Consider the following 16,606-nt stretch of genomic DNA (forward strand, 5'->3'; position numbering starts at 1 on the left):
CCTTGATCACGCGCCCTTATTCGACTATGAGCTAAAATCTTGTCATAGTGAGCAGAAGCAGCTGCTTGTTCAAAAGCAGACAACAAAAAAGTGGAAAAGGTGAATAAGAAAAAGATCGTCATCTTTAGTCCTCTGTTGCTTCTGGCAAGTCTAGAAGAGAGAACTGGCAAAGGGTCTGGAGAACTGACAATTTATATACACGTTGGAAGGTGGTGGGAGGGAACCACAGGATCAACCTGAAACTTTGTACCACCCTCCTTAGAACAACAGCTTTTGCTGCCAGCTTCAGTAACCTAAATTAGTACCATATATTAACCACATAAACCAGTCTTTTTAATCCCCTATTGACTAATTTCGTCCTTATTACAGAAGGCTTAGCATTTTATTCTGCTGACACAACAGCAGAGAAAGTTTGAGAAGTTTAGATTTTTGACTTATGATTTAGTATTTATAGCACTGAAGCATCCAGAGGTTGTGATCATTGCGTGTGGTTTTGTTCAAACCCAGAGGAAGATGTGGCTGTTCCCATAAGAACTGCACTGCTTTCCTTTGTTTTCCATATCCTCTCAGTTATCAACTATGAGCTATTTAACTAGTGAAGCTGATGAAAGTTCCAAACAAAACTGTTGCCAATAACCTGGAATAGTATTTTTTGTCTTGAGAAAAAAAAGCTGTATTAACACATTCTGATTGTGAAGTAATCACACAGGCAAATGCGGTATTTGCTTAAATATTTGGTTTAATTCTAATAATAACAGTTGCTATTACATAATGCTTTTATTCAGAGCTTTATGCAATCATTTAAATATCATGGAGTATCTGAAAATAGGAATATATACTTTTCTATACTTACTAGTTGGTCCTTGAGAGCCTCTTGTGAATTAAGTGGAAAACGTAATTCTGAGCAGTAAATGAGGAATGAGGCAGAAGGGTGAAGTGACAGGCTCAGATCTCCAGTGAAGTGACAGTCTTAAGGCTCCAGGGACAGCTGGTGTTTGCACTGCAATCCAGGAGTTTTCAATTTTCATGTCAAGGAAAAAAAAAAAAAAAAAAAAAAGCCAGTTAACTATAGAAGTGTTTGCATATGAATACATTTCACGGTATAGTCTATAGATCATTTTAGATTTTTATGAAAGGTGAGTTCTAATGGCAATAATGTGCTGCAGTTTCTTTCTCCAAACCAGAGCAACTAGTGAGGTGCATAACTGCAAATGGCTGCAGCATTGCACTGACATACCTGGGACCGACCTCTTATTACAGAACAGCCACAGACGGGGCAAACTGCAGAAAGCAGAGACAATGATTATTTCCTATATACCATCGTCGGTAAAGGTTATAATTAGGCATAGGTATATAAACATTTTTATATATATTAAAAAAAAAATATGATTAAGGTCACGTCTTACATAACCATAGCACTTCATGGTTTCTAAGGTTAAGAGCAGAGACATTTGGTCAAATGGTAGGTGGACTTCTTCTGTACTGTGACCAGTAGACATTCTACCTGCAAATGACTCAAGACAGCTCATGGAAGTATTGGCATCTCTAGACTCACTGTCTGTGAACTCAGTAAAACTCCATGCCTGAAACCATCAATGTTAGATCAACTGATGGAGGTGACAGGTCGACTCTGTGATATAATATTACGAATTTTAGAAGAACATCACTGCTGCACTCCTTCTATTCCTCTCAGAGCTTTTTACCTCCTTCTGGTCTCTGCAGCAAGAAATATAGTGGGAAATACCACCTCTTAGAAGTCTACCTGTGACATTTCAAGCTGTTAATTGTCCTCAGCTGATTACCCTTTGCATTTCTCAATTTACAGATGAAAAAATTTAGAAGATATTCTGTTAAAGTAAATTAAGAAACTTCAGAAAGTCCCTGAACTGTCCCAGTAACTTGTCTTCTCAGGAGTGCCTTCCTTTTGAGTCTCTGAACTCTCATCATGTCTCATGCTTTCTTCCACACTTACCATGTAGCATCAAAAAATTAGTAGAAACAAATACTGCTGCATGCATTGAGCTCCTGTTGCTTACGCAGGTATCTACTGCAGTTAAAGAAGGGGCAATCTGAGCAAGGCAAGTATTTTTATTTCCAGATTTTTCTAGCTTTCTGATTAATGACCTAATCTCAAATTACAGAGAACCCCATTTGTTTTCCGTGTAGAGTACAGTAGGCTATAATTCTTAAACTTGTAGTTCTTATTAACACCTTACTCTGTTTCCACTTGTCTTTGATTGTGATAGGAGCTGGACATAATGTGAACAAATAGTGATCCTAAGACGATTCAGCTTCCCATTTCCATACATTACTGTTATAAAGCTCCCTGTTCCACTACAGTGGTATAGAAGAAAAGATCTGAAGGATTATTATATGTTAAACATTATATCAACCATGGTGGCAGGGGTAATAAGGCAGCACAGAAACTGGTGAAGAAATACGCAAACATTAAGTCATACTAACTAACCAAAGGATAATCCACATTAAACCTTATAGCAACCTTGGTGACATCATTACATTTAATGAGACAAATGTTAGTAAAAAGGAGTCAACGCAGACATAAAGTTTGTTGAAATAAAGTAGTATGAGGAAAAAACCTAAATCATAAGCTTGATTTTCTGAGAAATCTCTAAACCACTGAATGAGTTGTTATGGTGAGTAGTGTAAAAATACACAAATCCTGAAATAGATAAAGCTCATCTTTAAGTGGAAATTACTTTTTTGAAAATCTCCAACCCAACTGAAGTTGTACAAACTTATAATTTAAAAACTTTCAGTGAAACAAGCAAAAAAAAAAGCCAAAAAAAACCAAAACCCAAACAAACCACCAGCAAAAAGCATCAACAAAGAAAAAAAAAAAAACCCAACCCAGTCCAACTATATGAATTGTATTCCTCATTTATGTTTATGTTTTCCTGGATATAAAAACAAATAATGAAGCCATGCTCTGATTTGCCTGTAATATAATGGTGTGCACCAGAGTAATAATTTTCTAATTTGCCAGCTAAAATACTGTTCTGGTTAACTAACACTTTATTCACTTGTGGTAATTGCTACTTTGTTTATTTTAATTTGATCTTTATTTAGCAAGCTGCCTACCCCACCAAGTAGCCACCTTAGGTTTTTTTCTTCCTTTGGCTAAATTCCTTGTGCAATATTATACTTCCTAAGGGATGTGATGTTGAAATTCTAATTATTAAATGTTGGAAATCTAATTATAAAATACATTTAAACACCTCATGGATCTGAATAATTATTCTAGTAATAAGATTTTTTTATTATCCACAGCATAAGAAGCATATCTAAAGAAATACCTGGAACAAGAATAGAACAAGTGCTGATTTTCACATCACCTCGAAATGTAAATAGTTCCGAGATGAAAAGGCCAAGGGATCCGCTATTCTGAATTGTTTCTTGCATTTCTCTAGAGACCTCTAGTGGAGACAACCCTGTAAAAGTCATTTTCTCAAGGCTGCGTTAAGTGTTTACGTTAGAATTTATTGTATGATATAGAATTTATTTTATTATTCCTAAAGAGGATTAGTTTAATTATATGATGCAATAATCCTTGCATTCAAATATTTAAAAGTTTGAATAAGTGTCTTTACATCAAATTAAAGAGGAAAAAATAAGCATCTATTAGTCACTTGTGGCTAATTGTACTCATGATCTACAGAAACTTATCAAATAAGAATAGAAGGAAATTAAAGTTTTTTTCAAATACTTTCTTCCTAGTTAAAACGTGCAGATGTTTTAAATCATTTCAATGTGTGTCATGTGCTGTACATATTCTGATTCTTTATTTTATAACTACGTGTTTATTTTTTCCTGTGTGAGTGGATGCTCAGTGTGCTTTGTATGTACCTCTCCTTTAACAGCAGAGCAGAGGAGCTGACTAGTTTGAACTCAACTGATGTTTAGACAGCCCAATGTCACATGAGAAGAATCCCACCCTTTGCATCCTTTGTTGGGTGGTTTGTGTTTCAGGGAATAGACACTTAGAAATACACTACGTCGAATAAGATTACAGTACCATATGTTTTCTGGTAATCAGCTGGATTATTACCCTTTTCCTCTGTTATTTCTCAACCTAATGGCTAGCCCCACAGGGCCTTTTACTGGTATTCTGTCTAAATTTTCACTTTTCTTAAGGTCATCTTATTAAGCATAGCTACACCACACCTGCAGAAGCTGATTAATTTTCATCCTACTTTGGTTTATTTATTCAAGACTTTAGAGTCTTCTCATAAATCTCATTGGGATTCTCATTGCCAAGCTATACAATTTGAATGTTCTAATGTTTTCCCATTACTCAATTCTTCTGATCATTACATTGCTTTTGTCTGAACTTCACCTCCCTTGTCAAATATCTTTCAGCCAACAAGATACACAAAAGTGAAAACAAATCTCAACATTGTTCTATTATGGTTCCAAAGGACCCAATACTAATTCTGGATTAATTTCTCTCTGGTCATTTACTGCAGGACAAAGGACGCTGCTTCTAAATATAATTTATTTCTGTTTTAAATTTTAAATTTCGTATGACACACTTCTGCAAATGTTTTTTCTTGCTATATTTCCACTGTTTTTCACTAAGCTTATTCTATACTTTAGTGTGTCTTCAAAAGCTTAACCAATATATTAAGGTGTTTAACAAAGTAATTTTGTATTATTCTTTCACATTACATCCCCCAATGAATGTATGGCATAGCATGTGTATGTATATGGGGATTAAATCACAGAAAGCACTGATAGATGGAAAAGCAGAGAGACAACTGTAAGCCATGTGAATTTTGGACAGAAGGGAAGGAGAAAGGAATATTTAGAGTTGTTATTGTGACTCAGAGTTGGAGTTACCAATCAGTACTTTGGCTCCTGCATTATATAAGGAAACACCCACCCATCCTTAGATATCTTTGGAAGCTATAGGTGTCTAATTATTAGACAAATCAACAGAAGTCGCAAAATTAATCTCAGCCCTTGGAAAATGTTATCTTACATTCTCATGGAAGTAGAGATATTGCTAAATTTTAAAATATCATGGTACATACTACAGGTTTTGGTTATTACAAAACTATTCTATGATGTTTACACATAATTATTAAAATTTAAATGTAATGTTCCTAGAAATGATCCTACACTAAGACTTGCAGTATCTAATATCACAGAATCATAGAATGGTCAGGGTTGGAGGGGACCTCTGGAGATCATCTGGTCCAACCCACTGCTAGAGCAGGTCCTCCTAAAGCAGGTTGCATAGGGTCATGTCCAGGCAGGTTTTGAATGTCTCCAGAGAAGGAGACTCCACAGTCTCTCTGGGCAGCCCTTCCAGTGCTCTGTCACCCTCAAAGTAGGATTTTCATACTAATCAGAAAGGACTTTCCTGTGTTGCAGTTTGTGCCTGTTACCCCCTGTCCTGTCTCTGGGCACTACTAAAAAGAGCCTGGCCCCATCCTCTTGACACCCGACCTTAAGGTATTTGTAGACATTGATAAGGTCCCCTCTCAGTCTTCTCCAGGCTAAACAGGCCCAGCTCTCTCAGCCTTTCCTCACTGGGAAGATGCTCCAGTCCCCTCATCATCTTTGCAGCCCTCCGCTGGGCCCTCTCCAGTAGTTCCCTGTCTCTCTTGAACTGGAGAGCCCAGCACTGGACACAGCACTCCAGATGTGGCCTCACCAGGGCAGAGCAGAGGGGAAGGATCACCTCCCTGGACCTGCTGGCCACGCTCCCCCTAATGCGCTCCAGGATCCCACTGGTCCTCGTGGCCACCAGGGCACACTGCTGGCTTATGGGCAACTTGCTGTCCACCAGAACTGCCAGGTCCTTCTCTGCAGAGCTGCCTTCCAGCAGGTCAACCCGTAGCCTGTGCTGGTGTATGGGGTTAGTCCTTCCTGGGTGCAGGACCCTACACTTGCCTTTATTGAACATCATTAGGTTCCTCTCTGCCCAGCTTTTTAGCCTGTCCAGGTCTCACTGAATGGCAGCGCAGCCTTCTGGTGCATCAGCCACTCCTCCCAGTTTTGTATCATCAGCAACTTGCTGAGGGGACACTGTCCCTTCATTCGGGTCATTGACAAATAAATTGAACAGGACCGGACCCAATACTGACCCCTGGGGGTCCTGATCCCTAATACACCAATTTTAATTTTGTTTTTCCTTTAGGGTATCATTTTAAATGTTGATTTACAAACTTAGGGAAGGATTATTTCTAATAAGTCCCTCATAAGCTTTTTGTCATATGGACTGCACCTTCTTAAGCATTTTTGGGAAAATCTATAGCCTCAAGCGTCAATATATTCTGCTTTCTCTGTGTCAAAGTGACTCTAGAGATCCCAACATATGAATTGTTATTTACTGACAAAGTTACGTGTGTATGGCAATATTTTATAAAAAATTACAATTCAGCATAAGTTACATGGTCTTATTCCTCAGTCCTGATCCCCATATTCAGCTCAGTCACCCTGAAAAGTAAAATAAGCATTAGGCAAACTCCTCACAAAATGGGAATATTGATTCCTCATCCAACAGCAGGTGATGCTGTTGCCATAGGCAAATAGTTCTCCTCTTGGAGAGCAAGCACATCGTCTGATAAGGCTGAGATAAGATCCACAATGTTACCGAGTTCTGCTTACACCTTACGCAGCACATGGTAGGCGTCCCTGCAATACTGAGATGAGTGAACCAATCGATAGGAGTTAATAAGTGATTCAGGCAGCAGTGGCATGTAGTATGTGGTCCCCGGGGAAGAAACAAAAGCCCACGTCAGGGGTGCTTGTGCACTAATGTTTCAAGGTTCCCCGGTATTAAATGGTATGACAGTGAACTACACTGTGTGCCTACAATGTCTATTCCTTCCTGCTTAAAAACAAAAACCAGACAAACAAACAAACATAAAATCCTACAAGTCAGCCAGTATCATCCAGTTTATTTAGTTAGGTAAGAAGTCTCCTTACAAATATTTTTTTTTTTTTTTGGTTGAGGTTGAAATAAGAGCAAATTATCAGTAATATGCAGCTAAATGGCCCAATTAAATGCTTATTTACTCTGCTGGAAAGCTTTTACAGATTTCAAGTCACTTGACCTACTCCAGTGCAGGTAAAAGTTACCACACTTTTAGTTGATCAAAGGGCCATTTATTGCAGTCTCTGCATTGTTAGAAACACTAAGGAGGGGTCCCCATGATATATATCACAAAAAAATGGTAGTTGTTTCATCTGTTTTGAATTTTGTGATGGTGACGGCCAACTTAAGGTAAAATTCTAAGCTTCTTGCTATTTATAGACTGTACAGTCCTGACTGCCATGAGTTCTTACTGTTACAGCCTGGCTTTGTGACCTAGAATATACAGCTTCTAAGCATGAGAAATCGCTGGTGAGATCTTATAGCAGCCTTCCAGTGCCTAAAGGGGACCTACAGGAAAGCTGGAGAGGGGCTTTTTACAAGGGCATCCAGGGAAGGGACAAGAGGGGATGGATTTAAACCGGAAAGGGTGGATTTAGATCAGATGTTAGGAAGAAAGTCTTTCCTGTGAGGGTGGTGAGGCACTGGCACGGGTTGCCCAGAGAAGCTGTGGGTGCCCCATCCCTGGCAGTGCTCAAGGCCAGGCTGGATGGGGCTTTGAGCAACCTGGTCTGGTGGAAGGTGTCCCTGCCCATGGCAGGGGGGGTGGAACTAGATGATCTTTAAGGTCCCTTCCAACCCAAACCATTGTATGTTATGATTCTATGAAACCACCTTGAAGAAAATCAAACTTCTGCCTGTAACTGCATGCCATATAGATTCAGGAAAACACATTTATAGAAAAATAAGTGTTGCTGTGGTAGTTTAATGTGAATTTCAGGTTTAGATTTCAATTCAGCAAGTCATATGAGCATATTTATTGCATTTTAGATTTTGAAAGCATGCACACTCAGACTTGATCTATACTATGTGTTTCTGGATGCTGTTCAACATTTGCACATCAGTCTTATTTTCAGTACTTTCTAGAATATGTGACTTTTTATAGGAGGTGACATCTACTGTAGCTTTTATTATTAAACTGAAACTTTGTTCATTTTGAAGATCATGACTTCTCAGGCAAAATTACACAAACAAAATCAGGCAGAATATAATCTATCTTGACAAATCAGTAGATTCAGTGCTGCAAGGTCAGAGAAAACTGATTTTCTCCTTAAATGGGGAAAGGGTTGGGGAAAAGATTAAGTATACTAGTGTTGTATTTTGGAGGGAAAATGAAATCTTTGTATCTAATGTCAGGCACACAATTATCATTTCAGTGGTTCAGTGGGTTACCATAGCAATACAACCCAATGGCTTTTGAAATACTTTATTTAGCTTAATCACTGGGGGGGAGGGGTTATTGTATTCAGAATCAAGTTTAATCAAACTGACATAATAGGGTTTGGCTTTTTTTTTTTCCATAACTACAGTGAACAACCCATAGCTTCACAAAATATGCTTATTGCTTACTTAGATATCTGTCTTTTGAAATTATCCTTGCTTGTACTACTAAATACATTAATATATTGTGAAGAACCCAAAGTAAATCACTCAAGTAGTCATGTTATCAGGACCTTATCTGTGGTTTTGTGTACACATTCCTACCTATTTTGTGGTGCTTGTGGAATACTTAAACTGATAGTTCTATGACACAGGTCATTGCTGTGGGTTGGCATTGGCACTGGTTTTAAACAGCATCCTCATGAGAGGCAGGTGCAATAGGTAAAGTCAGAGTCTGCCTCATGGACCTTTAAGTGACACAACTTGTTTAGCAGACAGTATTCATTGCAAACAAGCATTTCAGTATCAGATAATCTCTTGTTGCAGAAAAGCTGAATTAATAGGAATTGGACTGTAATATTGGCTTTTAGGAGTAAAAGCCATGGAACAAAACAGGCATCTACATCCACAGAAGATCCGATGTGATTTGAAAATCAGGTTCTTGAAAGTTCTTGGAAGGATCATAGAATCATAGAATGGCTTGGGAAAAGGACCTTAAAGATCATCTTGTTCTACATCTGGGTTTATGTATAAAATGGCTGGATTGTTACGCTGATGAACAGAATTGCTTTTTGATTATTCTGGCTCAAAAACAAAGTTTTATATTTTCTCATATCACTTAAAATAATGAAGTATAAGCCCAAACACTGTATTATATATATCAGATGCTAGAAATATCTTCCTTGGAGATAACTATTGCAAAATGAGATGCATTTTCTGTGTGAGGGATACCTTTTCCTTTTCAGTCATGCATAAAAGTTTATACCAGATTGTTTGAGTGACTGGGTAAATTTATACATTTTGCAGTACATTTGATGCCATTATAGTGCTAAAGAATATACTACAGATGGCACAAATCTGGCTAATTATTAAATGAATTTTAACTCCACTGAATATGCTGAATTTTAATGAAGTGGTAGCTGATAAACTATTAGACACATGGCAACCACCTCTTTAAATAACTAGATTGAGACTTTCTCACTTCAGTACTTCCGACTGCTGTAGAGTATCAATATCAGAAAATGTATATATTATGTGACTGACTGAGGCTATCCAAGCAAATAACTAGTACCTACAGTTCTAAAACTCAGGTTTTTGATTGATTCATGTTAGCAATGTGCAAAGGATTAGCTTCTTAGATACTACCAATACAAATAGAAATAAGTTTATTAATCTAGTTATAGCTGATAAGGGACAAAGTAAAAAATGAACATATTCTATTGACTTCCAATGGACACCAGATTTATAAATCACCTAAAAAAAAATCTAAAAGCTATTTAGCAACTTAGAATATTCATTCTCACACATGGAAAGAATTCCACCTGCAATTCCATGCAATTTTAAATTCCTTTAAAATCTAGAGACAGCATACCTTTAACAAGGTCACATGTTTCAAAGTCAGCACTACAGCACCTGATGGTATGTACAGCCAAAGTTTCACCTTCAGGGACTGGAAGAGGACTTTTGGAAGGTAGGATGCCACAATACAGGGTCATACATTTGTCATAGTAATATGGGAAGCCAAGTATTCAGTGCAGAAACAGCACTTCAGAAAAAAGTCCGCTTTAGGGAGAGCTTATCTTATACTCAATTTCTGCCTTTTTTCTTTTTTTTTTCTTTTTTTTTTTTTTTCCCCCAGTTTAAGGGAAAATTCTCTACTGAGCTATATAATCTTGATGAGGCCTGAGAAATGAGGTCTTGATCCAAGAGAAGACATTATGGGTACCATGTGCCCCCATCAGGACTGGTGGTGGTAAGGTAACCATAGCTCCTGGGTGAGAACCTCTCACCACACCAACAGGAGAGAGTAGGGAGGCACTCTGACCAGCCATAGGCTTCCCCAGCCTCTCTCATGACTTCTGCCCAACACATGCTAGGATGTTGCTACAATGCCCCCTTCTTCTCCAGACTCACAAAACCCCCTTTCCAGCAGCTCTAGCCCAGTCAAAGTAAAAGCTGTCCTACCACATGATGGTGCTCCCCATCTGTAGGCATGTGTGGTGCCATCAGGCTGCATCCATATATAAGCCCTTTCCTGAGGCGTCCCGCAGACACGGCAGGTGCCCAGCAGCAGAGCCACACTGATACTAGTCGTGTCTCTCTAGCAGTGACAAGGAATCCACGTGAGGTTGATCTGCTCCTGACACTTGAAACATGAAGGTGGGGAGAAATTCCTGCCACAGATGCTTTCCATGAGGATTCCAGTCCACAGCACCATGATTCTCTTCTGCCCTCCCACTGTCCCCACATGCACAGGAGAAGTGCTAGACCAGCCCCTGGATGGGGAGCTCTGACCTTGTGCTCTTGAAAACCTGCTAGGAAAAGGTGGCTTGACTCTTCAGAAAGGCTTTATTTACGTCTATGGATATTGTACATATATTTGCAAGTCATGCACAAACTATTGTGTAAAAATAATTTGACTGTAAATAAATTAAATTTGCACATTGTCATGACCTACGGAAACAGATGCTCATTAGAAGCAAGGGAGGTAGGAGGTAATAGGTAGAGACTAAAAGGGGCTCAGCCATCACAACATATCAGCTCACTTGCTGAAAAAATCAATTAACTTTAGCTAGGCAGAGAGGCCACCTTACTTAAACCAGAAAAGATAAATTATGGTAGTTATGCATTCAATAAATAACAAATACCTTGTCATCTAATTAGTGATGTGCATGAATGAATGAACAAGATTCCAACTGTCTCTACCCACTAACCAGTGAAAACATAGCCAAGGGAACAGGTTTGCTGGAATCAGCAGGGAAAGAAGACCCTGTTGAGCATGACTCTAGTTTGGTGCTGTGAAGAGACATAAGAGGTGTAGAATAAGTAGAAGACACTACAGTCTTCCTTGTGGCTCTCTCCCCAGGCTCTGCCTCCATCAGAAGGGGCTTCCAGGAGGAGAAGATAGGAGCCACCATGCAGGAATACTCCAGGCCCCAGGAACTCAACTGACTGAGCAAGAAGTGGGGTGATGGAAGCTACCAGCTCTGACATCTCTCATCTGCAGCTCTGATGTTTTTTGGGTGTAGATGTAACTGGAAGAGGAGGGTACTTTGGGGAAAAGAGGGACATGTGGCTGCTAGTGGATGCAGGGCTTTCATGGTGGTTGGGGAATGGCATCTGTCCCTTGTTTTGGATCAACACTGTCCCTGTTCCTGTCCAGCCAGACTGACCTGAAGGGCATCTCCTGGGCTCCCATGAGCATCTGACCCAGACACACAATGAGTTGTTTCACCCAACCGGAACTAAGCTACATACCTCACGTCCATTTGAAAGAGCTGGTGAAAGAACTGCCCTCATTGCATCCCAAACCTATCCTATCAGAAGCAGCTGGAAAACTGCTACTGGATCACATGTTTCCTACCAAGCATTCCCTGAGAATGGGCAGCAAGTATGGTAAATGATTACATTTTCAAAGCACTGTTTTCCACTCTTCCTCTCTGGATGAAATAGGGGTGTCTTTAGGAGCTGTATATAACGCAGAATGCAAGTTTTCTGCCTTTCTGCAGCTGATATTTTTCAGTTGATAATAATTTGCTGGTTTGGGCAATTACAATGTCTGAGACACATTTTGTGTTTTTCAACTCATTGAGCTTCTTCATTTCTTTCATTTACTCAGCTCATAACTTAAGATCATAGCTGCTTTATATGCATAGACGGTGAAGGAAAATGGTCATTGACCGATTAATAATACAGATAGCAATTTCACAGCTTTGATTGCAAAGATAAATATTTCCCACTACTAATTGATTTTGGCTTCTCTCTGTGTGTCTGCATGTTTTGTTCTACTGATGGATTTTGACTGTATTTATGTGTTTTGGTTTTTAGCATGGTGGGTGTATCAGCGTTAGGGAAAGATGCTTGATTTTGAAGAAGTGCAAATTTTCTCCGAAGAGATACAAATACCCCTTCAGCAGTAATGATACAAACAGTATGCATTCCTTACTGAGCAAGTTAGATAGTTAAATAATTATTTTATAATTAAAATAGCCTTGGGGTTTTGTTCTTCAAACACAAATAGGAAAATCCAAGGATTCTGAGGTCTATTATACCTGAAACAGCATGCAAAAGGTCCTAATATAAGCATGCTGATTTTACCTGCAATAAATATATTAGAATTTCAAATGGAAAAACACACTATGGGTAAAGAGGTGGTAATGATGAGTAGATATGACAAGGACATAAAATAATTACTACTTAGAGCTGCATTGATGGACTATTGTGACAAGTTTGATAAAGAGTACATACAGAATACAAAAATACATTTTTTTGAAAGTATGAACATTTTTACAATTTTGTTGACTTTAGTATCTGATGTGGAAAAAGGATAATGATTTTTAGAGAAAAGTAGCATTAATCTCATCTGGCTTTAAACATTTAAAAATAGATACCTAAATCCCCTGGGTTTTTTACATTTAATGATGTAAACTGAGCCTCTCCAGAGGTCCTGATTTATCTTCGGAAGCATCATGCTCTAATACTTCTCTTCTTGTAGCTAGGTGGGTGTCAGTCTCTTTTCCCAAGCTACAAGTGATAAGACAAGAGGAAACAGCCTCAAGCTGTGCCAGGGGAGGTTTAGATTGAATATTAGGAAATATTTATACACCAAAAGGGTTATCAAACAATAAAATAGGTTGCCCAGGGAAGTGGTTGAGTCACCATCCTTAGAGGTTTTTAAAAGAGGTGTAGATGTGGCACTTAGGGACATGGTTTAGTGGTGGACTTGGCAGTGTTTGCTTTACAGTGTTGGGTTTACAGTTGGACTTGATGACCTTCAAGGTCTTTTCCAACCTAAATGATCCTATTATTCTATGATTCTTTCCACTGAGTACAAAAGAAGCCTAAGGTGGCATTTAACTTTTAATCAATTAAGTTACAGTGAATGAACACATGCTTTGAATATTCTACAGTAAAATAAATGATGGTGAGAACACTGAATGGGAAACTGATATTATAAAGCATGAGAAAGTGTGCTAACAGGAAATTCAAAACAGATTTTGGAATTAAGAAAAAAAAGTCTATGGGAAGAAAACTTTATTGTCATCTTGGACTCTTCTGAAGTAAGAAAGAATAAATGGTACCATGCCCCTCTTTGCACCCAATTAACAGGTAAATTATATTCCCTGATAAAATATCAGATTGTTTCAACTATCAGGCAATGAATGTTATAGTGATATAGTACAAAATGTATCCTGTCAATTACTTCATGTAACCTGTAAAACTGCAGGAACAAACCATCAACATCCACTCCTCACACCCCACCCCCTGCAAAATTAGCAGAAAATAGCACTTGCACATTTAATGCCTGCTCCAGTTCTCATACAAAATAATGGGGATGCATTATCTTTCTGGAAGTCCAGGACTGTTCACTTAAACATTAAGTTAACAATACCGTTTGCTTAAATTATAAGGCTACAGCACTCTTCCCTTGGACTGAGAGAAGGAAAAAGAAGTCATGAATGAGTCCTGGTTACTCTTTGATGGTCTTCCATCTGCAACTGGTTTTTACTGTTGTCGGTTTTCAGAAGTCAGATGTATTTGTCACACCCATCTGTTTGTCACAAGAAACGGATATATAAATATTTATCAAATTCTGCTGTAATGACTCTTGCCACTTACATTAATCAGGCAGCCCATGCAAGAAATTACCATAATGATAGATGGGAGAAATAAGCAAGAAAGAAGTGGCAATAAGCCACTAAGCTTAGTTTAAGCGACTTCTGCAGTGCACTGCAAGTTACAAAGTACATACTTCTATTTATCCAAGGTATAATATGATTCTCTGTGATATGCATCACACACAAAGCATATTGTAGTTGGTAGACACGTATCAGATGGTTCTTTCTGTAGAGTTTATATTGCAGAAAGTTGACTAGAGAATAATAACATTGTGTACTAATGCTTCCATAAAAAGTATTTCTGAGCTGAGCACCGAGAGCTCCTGGGAGTGAGTCTGGATGCTTTTTTTCAGACTTCTGTATTTGACCAGTGTGACACAGACCACTCTTGATATGAACATGTCATCAAAGTTGTATGGATCAATACTTGGTCAATATTATGCCTTAAGTTACTTCTAACTGAATAATAATCTCCAGTTCTAACTGGAGTAATACTAGATAATGCAAGCATGAGTAATCAACAGTTCCAAGGTTTCGTTTTTTAATATAAGGTTGTGTCTAAATTAATTTAGAGTTCCTTCCTGTGTTCTGCTCACACAGGCCTTAATTTCGATATGATAATCCTCCATCTGTAATTAACACCTGGAGTTAAAGAGGATGATGAAGAGCAAAAGATGGGAGAACAGCAGCCCTGGGGATGTTAAGATTGATCTTAATTTCTAACAGATGGTGTAGGCATAGAGGTTAACAGTGAAAAAAGTAATGCTTTTCTCTGTCATTTTTAGCAGTGCTTTGAAATGCTTTGCCCTTTGTCACACCATTGCTTAAAAACACTTAAGGCCTCCTACTTCACACAGCTCCCTCTGGCAGGATAAGGATGGCTGAATTGGAAAGGAAATAAACCTGCACACATTTTAAGGAAGGCCTTAAGACTTCCAGAGTAAAGTAAAATAGCGGACACATAAATGAGAATGAAGCTGTCATAATAAATTATAATCAGTCTGAACTGTATATGAAGTTCACATCAGACTTTTAAACATACTGCTAACATTTAATGAGAGCTGTGGCTGTGTGTGGGCTTTGTGTCATTACAGAGCAACTGCACATTTATGCAGATGCTTTGCCTAGACTTCCCTTAAAGCTCTGGCTGTTAACATCAAAGCTGAAGAAAGGAAAACCTTTGAAGCCTTGGACTTTTGAAGTGGGTATTGACACAAGATATGAGACAGAGGACACAACCCAGTCTCTAAAGCCCCCTGTATTGGGTAGCCACACGCATATAGAGTTTAGGAAACTCCTCTTTGCTGAAGGTGCCATCAGAAATGGCACCCAGCTTTGGTCTGGTTCTCAGGCTCTCAGTTCAAACACAAAAGCTCTTGAAACATCTAATTTCTGTCTGCAGAACCCCGGTTCGACAGCTAAGAGTTCAGACAAAGATTTAAGACAAAGGAACATTGAATAACTGAGATCTTATATAGTACATAGCTGCTCTTCATTGTCAGGAGGAATGTTTGGGAGCATCTTGAGCAGTTGTCGTTAAATAACAAGAACATCTGACTGCGGGACTGCAGGGTGGGCTGTGCTGAGGGAGGCTGGGGCTGCCCTGTTCCAGTCACAGACAGTTCCAGCTAGTTCCAAACAGCTCGGCAAATGCAACAGACAAATCAACCCGCCACCAACATCCCCCACCAAAACTTCATACCTTTCTTGGTTTTTTGTTCTATAGCCCATCCAGCAAGGACTGGGGCTGCAGTTAGTCATGGAGATACGTTCAAACCCTCACCACCTTCCTGGGTTTGTATTTTAGGGATGTGAGGGGTGGCTTTTTGATGAGAGTGTGTGTGTGTCCTTGCAGTGTAGGTCCCTACAGCCTGGGAGGAAGGATAGAGTTGGATGGTTGTTTGTTCAGACAGTTCTTAAATAGCTGTTTAGCATGGTGAAGGGTGGGATGTGTTGTGCATCCTTTTGTTTTCCTGAGTATTCATGGTGAACTGTTAACTTCTCCCTCTCAAGAATTGTATAGTATTACCTGTCTCAAGAAGTTGTGTTTTCTACCATAAGAAAGATCTGATTCTCCTGATAAAATTTTGAGGTATTTCTTTTTAATTATTTGTGTTTGAAGACAAGAGTGGATTTGTTTCGATTTAAATCACAAGATGTCTTGAGGGTTTTTCTTCTCCATAAGGCTTTGATTAATTTGACTTCTCAGTACAGAGGTTCTCACTAGGTATCTTTTCAGCAGCTACCTTGGAGCTGTATGATTTATGAAATGAAAAATTAAACATGTGCATTTATTTCAGCAAATAAATCAATCAAGTTATGGAGCATACTTGGTTGCCACAGACGGTTTTATTTTCCTATCCAGTTGAGGGCTAATACTTGCCTATCTTTATAGGCCCCGAATATCTAAAGACATAAGATTTATGTTCCATATGTGATTATTTCTGTAGGCAAGGTTCCTTTGCACAAACAGCTTCTGGAAACAGCA

The 16,606-nt window shown here is 38.8% G+C and overlaps 1 protein-coding gene across 8 annotated transcripts in view; it reads right to left on the reverse strand.

Moving 5' to 3' along the window:
• Positions 1-16,606, reverse strand: part of POSTN (periostin) — a 67,014-nt gene that overhangs the window by 37,842 nt on the left and 12,566 nt on the right. For all 8 annotated transcript variants that reach the window (XM_080377173.1, XM_080377172.1, XM_080377170.1 and 5 more), the window contains exon 1: positions 1-16,606. This exon is cut by the window's right edge and continues 12,566 nt beyond it. In XM_080377173.1, the coding sequence (XP_080233299.1) occupies positions 1-122 (122 nt within the window). In that variant the 5' untranslated portion in view covers positions 123-16,606.

This window comes from Falco punctatus (genome assembly GCF_963210335.1).
Source record: "Falco punctatus genome assembly, chromosome: 2".
In the NCBI taxonomy this organism is placed as follows: domain Eukaryota; kingdom Metazoa; phylum Chordata; class Aves; order Falconiformes; family Falconidae; genus Falco; species Falco punctatus.